At 32.1% G+C, this 10941-nt stretch overlaps 1 protein-coding gene across 1 annotated transcript; it reads right to left on the reverse strand.

Annotated features, from left to right (window-relative positions):
- Window positions 1–1095: 1095 nt before the first annotated feature.
- Window positions 1096–7413, reverse strand: LOC108914183 (hsp70-binding protein 1). Its single transcript, XM_018719919.1, has 7 exons — window positions 7321–7413; window positions 7036–7239; window positions 6804–6984; window positions 6527–6748; window positions 6311–6466; window positions 6026–6234; window positions 1096–1245 (listed from the first exon to the last, which is right to left on the reverse strand). The coding sequence occupies exons 2-7, from the start codon at window positions 7234–7236 to the stop codon at window positions 1198–1200; spliced, it is 1017 nt and encodes a 338-aa protein (XP_018575435.1). The 5' UTR covers window positions 7237–7239; window positions 7321–7413; the 3' UTR covers window positions 1096–1197.
- Window positions 7414–10941: the final 3528 nt, after the last annotated feature.

The raw sequence follows: 10941 nt of genomic DNA on the forward strand, positions 1-10941 counted from the left end.
TGGAGAAGAGTGTATGAGCACTATACATACACGATTTTTTCACCAAGAATATATTACCTTCGTCTTTACGGACCGTGTTACCTTACCTATTGTTCGTAATGGAAAAAATATTGTAGTTTTAATATATCTTAAATTTATTTTAATCATTAATTTAATAGCAGGTAAGATTTGTAATAAAAACCGTTATTTTTTTGCGGGAAAAATATGGAAAATTGCAATACATATACACGGGTATTTGAATATTTTGTGAAGTAAAATCTGTCCTACATTTGATGAATTCTATCAATTTTTGACTTAATTGATCACAACTTACAAAAAACCGTTTTAATTAAACAAAAAATGTTGATTGTTTTTCCAAAAAATTTATCAAGAAATTGAATCAATTGTTGTGCATAGTGCATAAATAATACATACATATATTGTGGTCATTTTCGTCAGTTCTTTAAATTAGCCGAGAAATAGGACAATAGTTCTATTTTGTTGATCAGTTCTAGTTGTTTTTAATGACTTTTGACGATACTTAGTACCAATTTTAGTTACATTCTACAATTTTTATACTTGTTTTTGTTTTAAATAATAAGTAGGTAGTTACAGCTAGAATGAGTGACGTAATGTCATATATGCGTGTATTACTTGTAAAAGTTGATACCTAATTATAATTTGCCAATAAATTAGCCACTTTGTTTCGAAACATGTAAAAATGGTGGTGTAAATGTGGTGAATCATGACAATTTGATGATATTCGAGTCAAAAATTAAAAATGTGTAATCAACAATTTCTTTTTTATTGTTATACAAAAGGAAAAATGAGATTTGTCAATATCCAGTACATTTGATATTTTCTTAAAAAAACAATCGAGACTTCATTATGGACTCCATTTTTTTTATGTATGAACATTTAACTGTTACATAGGCCTATTTTTTTTTTTTGTCTTTGGTATTGTATATAAAAAGCAATAGAGTGGGGGGAGAGAAGGGGGAGAGATATGGGGGAGAGAGAAACGATTTTTTGTTAACACCCAGTATAATATTCAGTATTGTATTCTTTTATGAAGTAGGCCCTGACTTTAATCTCAAACAATAAAACATCATTTATTAAAAAAGTTTATTTTCTAAAAAAAAGGTGGGAGATAAAAATAAATGTACAAATAAATAAATCTGAATATTTTCTATTCTAACTTCTTAGTATCGACTAAATTTATGTGAATAACAGGTGGAGAAGTCTCTTGCAATACTGTTCTTCTTCCTGAAATAAAAAAAAAAAATGGCAATTAGGAGACTAACTCTTTGTTTATAGCACAACAAATTTTCATAAAAAAAATAAAAAGTATGAATGGATTAGACTTCATTTTTTTTATATAAAACTATTACACAAGAAACTCTCACAGCTTACACAACATACTTTAAGAAGAGAGTGGATTATAGACGTCTATGCTTTTTACGTTTAACTATCGCACAAGGAATTATCAGAATTTTTACAAAAAGAAAAATTTTGTAATATTACACAATTTCCTCAAAAGAAAAGCCTTGTGAATGGATTATAGACCCCAATTTTAGTGTAACATTTAATTATCGCAAACAAAAAATTTTTACTTCTGATGGAAAGAAAAAATTGTTAATGGATCATAGACCCCAATTTTTTATTTTCTGAACATACTATCTCACAACTATCATAATTTTATTGAAAAAAAAAAAAAAAACTAAACCGATTATGGACGCCATTTTTTTTTTATTTTGCAAATTTAACTATCGCACAAGAACTGTCATAATTTCCATATAACTACCAAATTATGGTAACTTTCACAAAGGAAAAAATTGTGAGTTGATTACAGACTTGTCATGGGCGTGGCCAATGGGGCCTCCATAGAGCTTCAGCCCACCCCTACCAAAAATCCTAGCCATGACACTTATTTTTATTTTTTTCTCAACGAAATAGCAAATTAATTTCTAATCACAGATTTCACCCAACCGTAGAAAATATTTATAATAAATAAATTATACGCATTATTTAAACCTTGTTTAACACAAAAAATTATATTTTAACTTCTAAAAAAACATTAATGAATTATACATCTTAATTTTTTGTTTTTGAACATTTAATTATTGCACAAGAACTAATTTATATGAAAAAAAATGAATAGATTATAAATTTAGTGCTTTGTTTTTGACAATTGCTATAACTAGAGCTCGGGACTCGGTCGGATGATCATAGACGTCGCGTCAGCCTTTCGGCTGACGCGACGTATGCTGTAGCGAAAGCTACAGTATGTATGCTGTATGTAGTATGTATGCTGTAGCGAAAGCTACAGCATACCATACAAAACCAGAAATAACGGCAGTTATTGGCTTCGCGTTTGCTTCGTGTATACGTGTTTAAATATTCTAATAATGTTAAACGCGCCAAAGGCTAAAAAAACGACCTTTCGCTGATTAAGTACATAAATTTATTTATTTCTATTTATACTGACCTGATTATTTATTTATTTGTTTACAACGAACATGCCTATGACTAGCCGATGAAAACCCAAAGCTTTAGCTATAACCTTCATGAAGGAGAAAACTTGATTTGATTAGAGACCTTGATTTTATTTTCACTTCAAAACAGTAAATTAATTCATAAAAAAAATATACCCAACACTAAGAAAATGCTCATAAAAATTATATAATTTTTTAACATAAAAACTGATATTTTAATTACTTCTAAAAAAGCATTGTGAAGGATTTAATTATAGACCTCAACTTTATCACAATTATCACATAAGAATCATTCGTACTCTTGAGACAGAAAGAAAATTGGGAATGGATTAAATACCCCAATTTTTTTTTGTTAGCATTTAGCAACATTGTAACGTTCATCCTTCTGATGAATAAAGAAATCCTTGAGAATGGATTATAGGGCCCAACATTAAACTATCGCTTACAAACTGTTACAATTTCCTCGAAAAAAAAAAGCACCAATTTTTTTGTATTTGACGATTTAACCATTACAAGACAAATAGTCCCTGATTTTTTTCATTCCAAACCAGAAATTATTTTAAAAAATCTAACAGAAAATATTTATACAAAATAAATTATTTTTTTTTCCTAATCATATTAGCACATAAAAAAATATATTTTAATTTTGAAAAAACATTGTTAATGAATTATAAACCCTAATTTTTTGTTCTTGAACATTTAACTATCGTACAAGAACTGTTATAATTTTCATGAACAAAAACAATAATAAAAATAAAAATTGTAAAAAATCAGTAATTTTTCATTTTTGAAAACTTAACTACCACTCAAGAACTGCCACAATATTGTAAATGAATTATAGAACCATTTTTTTGTTTTTGAACGTTTGCATAACGATTGCATAACAACTGTCACAATTTCCAAAAAAAATATATTAGTCGACTCATTTTTTTTGTTTTTGACCATTTAACTACCACCGAAAATTGCGTTACTTGCACGAAGAAAAAGCCTTGTGATTTGATTATAGAACCCGATTTTTTAATTGTTATTCCAAGACAGCAAATTAATTCGTAAAAATATAACCAACACTAACAAAATGCTCATACAAAATAAATCACACTTATTTTTCTTTTAATTCTTATTTAAAATATAAAAAATTGTATTTTAACTAAGAAAAGAAACATTGTTAATGAATTATAGACCCAAATTTGTTGTTTTTGAACATTTAACTGTCGCTCAACTGTCACAATTTGAAAAGAAAAAATGTATTCGACTAAATTTTTTGTTTTTGACCATTTAACTACCACATGAGAAATTGACATGAACTTGCATGAAGAGTAAAATATGATTTTAATTTTTCTCCAAAAGAGCAAATTTATAATAATGAATTAAGTATATTTACTAAGAAAATACTTATCTATACAGGGTGATTCACAATTTATTCTGNCCAATTTTTTTGTATTTGACGATTTAACCATTACAAGACAAATAGACCCTGATTTTTTTCATTCCAAACCAGAAATTATTTTAAAAAATCTAACACTAAGAAAATATTTATACAAAATAAATTATTATTTTTTTTTCTAATCATAATTATTAGCACATAAAATATATATTTTAATTATGAAAAAACATTGTTAATGAATTATAGACCCAAATTTTTTGTTCTTACATCTGAACATTTAACTATCGTACAAGAACTGTTATAATTTCCATGAACAAAAACAATAATAATAAAAATAAAAATTGTAAATGAATTCAGTAATTTTTCATTTTTGAAAATTTAATTAAAAAAATTTAAATGAATTAGAGGCAAATGTTTTGTTTTTCAAAACTTAATTATCACTCAAGAACTGCCACTTTTATCAACAGAAAAAAAAAATATTGTAAGTGAATTAAGACCCATTTTTTTTGTTTTTGAACGTTTGCATAACGATTGCATAACAACTGTCACAATTTCCAAAAAAAATATATTAGTCGACTCAATTTTTTTGTTTTTGACCATTTAACCAAGACAGCAAATTAATTCATAAAATATACCCAACACTAACAAAATGCTCATACAAAATAAATCACACCTATTTAATTTTAATTCTTATTTAAAATATAAAAAATCGTATTTTAACTAAGAAAAAAACATTGTTAATGAATTATAGACCCAAATTTGTTGCTTTTGAACATTTAACTGTCGCTCAACTGTCATAATTTAAACAGAAAAAATGTATTCGACTAAATTTTTTGTTTTTGACCATTTAACTACCACATGAGAAATTGACATGAACTTGCATGAAGAGTAAAATATGATTTTAATTTTTCTCCAAAAGAGCAAATTTATAATAATGAATTAAGTATATTTACTAAGAAAATACTTATCTATACAGGGTGATTCACAATTTATCGTGAAAATAAGGGAACAGATGCGGCATGAGAAATGGAGTTAATATCTTAAAAAAAAAAATTGTAAAATCCTAAGTTTCCGAAAAAAAAATTATTGAAGTTGTAGTACATTCAACCATTACATAGCTGGACTGGCTCTAGCGTCATTCGCAATACGCGTGGAGAGCCACGTGGCCTCAGCGACTATGAATATTAAAATCCGATTTTACAGTCGTCGTTGCCGTAGTGTTTACAATAGTTTTTTAGTGGTTAGTGTCAAAAATGGCTTGCGTGTATAGCAACTCGGAGTTGGTGGACATCGTTTTAATTTCTGGTGAAACAAGACAACATTTTGTATTATGGTGAAGCATTTGTGTTATTTCGAAGAAAGACAACATTTGTGATAGTTCGTAGAAACCGAGTAAGACGGGACGAGATGTGTTTACACGTCGGTGGATAAAGTTTTGAACAATTGTTGTAACATTAGCTATGTCAAATTATTTTATTATTTAAAACCACAAATTAATTTTATTAAACAATAATAACAATAACCTCAAAAGAAGTTGAATTTGCTGATATAAAATAGGTGCTGTAAAATCCTTTTTTGGATAAGTTCTGAATCAACCTGTATAAATAAAAATTAAATGTTGTTCGTTGGCAAGCACATCACTTGAGAACGGCTGGACTGATTTGGCTTAATTGTCTTTTTAAACGTTCGTAATAGTCCGAATAAGGTTTTAAGGAAAGAAAAATTGGAAAAGTTGCCTGAAAAATTGGAAAATTTGGGAAAACTGAAAGAGCTTCTTTCTATGGGATTTTTGTATGAACTCAAGACCATAATTCAGGATTCGAACGAAGGATATGCTTAATTCTTTTTTATTTTGTTTGTTATGACCTTGGAGAAGTTTTCAGGAAAATAAATTCGGACAATTATTACAAATGAGTCAGAAAATTAGGAAAAAAAATGTAAAAATCATAATTTTTGTATGCACTCTTGATCATAACTGACGATTGGAAAAGATCACAAACAAATTTATTGAAATTTGAACAGGACAATGTCTGTCGGGTCAGCTAGTACAAAATAAATTATACCCAAATATTTTTTAAGAATTCTTGTTCAACACAAAACACAAAAAAATCACGCAATAAAACAATTTTTTTTTGCACCCGAGTCGAATTCCAGCCGTTTCACTTACCAGACACTCATCCCTGTTGCGTATATTGGTGATGTACTTCTGCAGCACATCCTTCAGGTTGTATTTGGGGTTCTTGCACTCCGCTATGGCGCTTGGGTTCTCCTCAACCAAGGCCACAAGAAGCGACAGTATGTGCTCGTGTGTGGGCGTCCTCTCGGTCGTTATGAGCTGTATGAGGGATGGAATGTAATCGAGAAAGACCAGACGACCTAAAAACGTAACACAAGATATTGATACACCATGCCCTTCACCACTTTTTTAACATAATCGAATGCGTGAATTTACTTTTTAAGTCCGGATGTTGCCTGCAGAGGGCGGACAGGAGGAATGTGGCTTTTATGATGAATTTCTCGTTGTTCCTCTTCAGGGTGTCGAGGAGGGTGATCAAGCCGTTGTAGTGGATCAGTTGATTGAAGCCCTCCTGGTTGTCTCTGATAATACCTGTGAAACATACAATGATCGCTTTCTAGGGTTTGTTGAGGAGAAACGTTTGTTACGTACCGCTGAGCGCATACAGAGATTTCACAACCACCTGTATATCCTCGTCGTTCTCTATCATGTTGAGCAGTTTCGGTATAAACTGGTTATCGAGAACGATCTGTTGGCAGTACGGATTGTTCTGGCACAGAACGGCCAACAGTTCACAACCACCCGCCCGGATCCTCGGATGTGGAGATTTGAGACAAGGGTACAGTATCGTGAACCCACCGATCTTGTGGAAGTCTTAAAATTTTTATGTCAATATGTTATGTCTGCCCTAATAATTATTATTACTCACCATTTGCGGTGTCTATCTGATCTACATATTCCAAAATAGTTTCTATGGCTTCCTCGAATTCTGGAACGTCATCTTCCGCTTTTATTTGTTCGACTTTCTGAAGGATTCTGATCTGCTTCTGTAGTAACTCCACAACATCCATCGTCAACGATTTTAAAGCATCCTCCAAAAATTTCTTCCTCTAGAATCATAAAATTAGCCGCGACCTGCAACGACCATATTTAAAACGTACCTCTTCGTCCATGGGTTGGAATTCTGAAGCATTCGGAGCATCCTCAGCTTTTGTCGCTTCCATGGCAAATCTTAGCAGTCCTTGCAGTGTGCTAGGGTGCCTCGCTTCGCCTTGCGGGTTGCCCAGTTGGCTGCCGGTCGCTGCCTCTGCTTGAGGTAGCAGAGCCATGCTCTTTTCGGGTTTTTCTTGTATCACAGGCATTTTCTAAAAATTATGTGAGGAAAATTACTATTTATTATTAATTAAGAAAGAATTTTCAAGTTATCAGTAAATGGGCTTACTTACGTTTTGTAGCACTTCAAATTTAGTTACACGAAACTTCAAAAGTCACAAACAGTTTGATTTTTGCTTGTCAATTTCCGCGAAATTTGTTTGAGGTTGGAATCTTCTAGAACTATCTGGAACTGTAAGGTTGGCAATAGTCCCTAGAGGGCGCTGTAGAAATTACAAATAACTACATTGCGAAAAATCTATGAAAAGAAAAATTAAATATTTTTGATATATAAAACATAGACAAGGATTAAACTTTATTAAAAAATAAGACCCTTAAAAATATTTAATCCGTGTTCAAAATTCAGATGAAAATTAAACGTTGACTGTAAATTGGAATAGACAGAACATTTCAACGGTATAAAATATGATATAGTTTCCTGTAAAACCTCGAACGTGCAGATTGATCCACGCCGTCGACAGGTGGCACCAGCAGTACAATTCAAACAATGAATAAATTGAAAATGTTTCCCTTTCGTTACAACTTTTAAAGCAAAAAAAAAGTGTAAAAAACAGCATTTTCTAGACACGCTAGGCGTGGAATCAATTGAGATGATAATTTGCTTACAACTGATTATGTTTTTACAGCACTGTAGTCGTGACAAAATACTTTGGACTAGATTTCTTGATTGAGATAAGTAGGGTTTGGTGTATTTTCATAATTCGTTTGTATTTTAACGTTAGACTAATTCTCATATGCACTTGCATATTCGGGGTTCAGCTTTACTTCCTTTAGACTTAGAAAAAATCCATTTTTTATTATTTGACTCCATCAGACATAAATCAATAAGTTTATACAACGAATTTGATGCGAAAAAATGGTAGAATAAATAATGAGAAAATTTGCCTTATCGTAGAGGGAAATTAATTTGCATTAATGTATGTGTTTTTTGCCCTGTTAATGGTTTTAGACTTCACACACACATACATTAAATCGAATTTCCCCAAATCCTGGAAAATCCTCTATGGGTCTCGTCAGGGGAATGAATTATTTAACGGGACGTGTCACAACCTGTTACCTTGCCGACCTAACAAACTTACTTTGAGTTAGTTAAAAGCACTGAAAGACGCCTTATGGCAAATTAGGGAAACCGTAAACCCTTTCAAGACGTACTTAGCTAGCAAAACAACCCCTAGAGCGAGCAAAACAGGGATGAATGACACCATAATACAATTAAGATGGCAAGAGCAAGGCCTCCCTCGACATGGCTCCTTTTAGGGCGAGTGTAAATCTGTGTATATTTGCGCGGGATACATGACGCTTTTGTTTGAATTTTTTTCGTGTCGTTTGACACATGTAGAGGTTCTGCCCTCCGTTCCCCCGGAATTATAAATTCTATTTCTGCATTTTTTTATGTCGGAATCGGGATGGTCCGCAAATAAAACCCAAGTAGCACATAATATACTTATTGCTTGCTGCTTCCCGTCAAATGTATCCGCTAAAAGCATTTTGATTGATTGGCTGATTCTTTCGGATAGTGCTCCGGCTTATATTTTATTCAGTGACGGCTTGAAACACAAGAAAGGGGATATTGAGGAATAGTTAGGAGCCGATTCAACTTCCCAAGCCTACAAATAAAGCAGGCTATTGATACAGCTGGACGGTAGATAGTTTTTAAAATCGTGGCTATTCAGAGCGGAATAATTTAATGGTGTGTATTGGGAATTTTGCCTGCATAATATAAAGGTACATTTTCTATACAGGGTGTCCCATTAATATTGTGAAAAAATTCAGGGGGAGTTTCCTTCGCCAAAAATAAGAAAGAAAGTTCCTATAAATCTATGTCTGAAAATGCTTCGTTTCGAAGATACAGGGTGTTGACTATTTAGAGAAAATACGAGGTTTTTACTAATATCTGGAGAACTCTAATTCCGATTTTTTTAAATTTGGTATGTTTGTTTATAAAAACAGTAGACGTCTTCTGACGTAATTTGATTTATTTTATCTATTCCAGCGGCGTCCGGGGACTCACTCCTGTTGATATTAATAAGTAAACATATCAGACGTCACTGCTTTTTCTTAGGTGTCATATGTTTTTCTAATTATGCGATAAAAAATACAACTTTTTTGTCTCTTTACTTTTTTTGATATCTTGCTTCGTTTTCGAGCAAAAAATTAATAGCTTAAGTGTGTGATTTTGATAAGTACTTGAACTGTGTAGTTGTCAATTCCGGCTGGTCAAATTGAATTACATAAATAGTGAAATGTGCAAGTCGTTCTACAATTTTCAGGATTTAAAAATAATCTTCTATACCCTTATCACATGCAACGGGTTCAGGCACTTTTACCTACTGATTTTCCGTTAAGAATAGATTTGTGTCGATGGATACGATAAACAATTGGGGAAAATCCTCAATTTTTAGCTGAAGTACTATTTACGGATGAGACGAATTTTTCTAGAAAAGCCATAATGAACTTTCATAATAATGATGTATGGGCGGACGAGAACCCAAATGCAATATTATTGTATTTTTAATTAATTTTTTCGCAATATTAATGGGACACCCTGTATTTCAAATAAAACTATATCAGAATAATTTTTAGCAATAGTGTACTCCAGGCCACTGACTTGATATGCCTTAAATTTTTAAACTTTCTGGCCAGGAAAAGATTCCGAAAAAAAACTGTAGGCTAAATTTCTCCAGTACTATCGAATAAAAAAGTTGCCCATACCACTGACTTGTGCGCTTACATTTGAGCTCGAGCCGACCCTGCACCCAAAACATTAATCTACTGGAAAATAAAGCCAAGACAGCTCCGTGCTTATTTTCCACCAGCTCTTTTTTACCCGCAGCCGGTTCACCCTTTCGCTCCAAAATTAACTCTACCAGTTCCAGGAATGTGTTGCGGGCGTCGCATATTCCGTGGGCTGGGGATAGCTGAGGAAATTCCGAATTTATCGTTAAACAACGTTAGAATGGAGTCCAGCAGTGTTTAATAACATTCCGTGGATTCGTTATGAGGGATGACTTTGCCGTGTTATAGTCCATTCGCGGGGATTCAACATAGAGCGTGTTCCATTAGTTCAGCAGGCCAAGAATGCGAAAAGCGGCATCAAACATTTTGGTTAAATGATCGTTAAAACTAAATTCATTGCATTTTTGTGTTTTTTTAAATCTTACTGTGTCGCACAAGCACGTCTTGTCCCAAAAATTTGAGTGATTTTCAAAAAGCTGTAACTTGGAGGGAAATGATCGGAGAGAGAATAAAAAATAAGGAAATTGAAGCTTCAAGTTTCTAGTTTTCATATCTGGAGTTTAAAATATTTTAGCGTCAACAGTTTTTGAGTAATCATAAGAAAATCAACGAAAAAAAAAAAATTGTAAATTTTTGCTTTTCGTTAAAAAGGCCTGTGTTGCGTTTGTGGACTGTATGAAAAAATTAAAGATTTATTTGCAGCAAGCATTCAACGACACCAGAATGACCAAGAAGGTACAAAATAAAACCAAAAGCGTAAGCGAGCGGCGAATCGATCGTCTTGTGTGTACTTTTTCGAATGAATCCTTCACTCGCGGTCATTGTCTTCGGTCCAACCTCACACCTTTTTGCCGCGAGTTTTAATATTTAAAATAAAAGTGTTGCTAATTGTAAATATGTACATATATGTATAAATGTATAACTTAATAACTAATTAA

The sequence above is a fragment of the Anoplophora glabripennis genome, unplaced genomic scaffold, assembly GCF_000390285.2.
Source record: "Anoplophora glabripennis isolate ALB-LARVAE unplaced genomic scaffold, Agla_2.0 scaffold1080, whole genome shotgun sequence".
NCBI lineage: Eukaryota > Metazoa > Arthropoda > Insecta > Coleoptera > Cerambycidae > Anoplophora > Anoplophora glabripennis.

Excerpts from the sequence above, each read along its gene's own strand:
- LOC108914183 (XM_018719919.1), bottom strand. The coding sequence starts at position 7,236 with ATGCCTGTGATACAAGAAAAACCCGAAAAGAGCATGGCTCTGCTACCT. Across the intron at positions 6,985-7,035 it reads TCCAACCCATGGACGAAGAG|AGGAAGAAATTTTTGGAGGA; the intron begins GTACGTTTTAAA and ends TTATGATTCTAG. Across the intron at positions 6,235-6,310 it reads GCAACATCCGGACTTAAAAA|GTCGTCTGGTCTTTCTCGAT; the intron begins GTAAATTCACGC and ends TTACGTTTTTAG.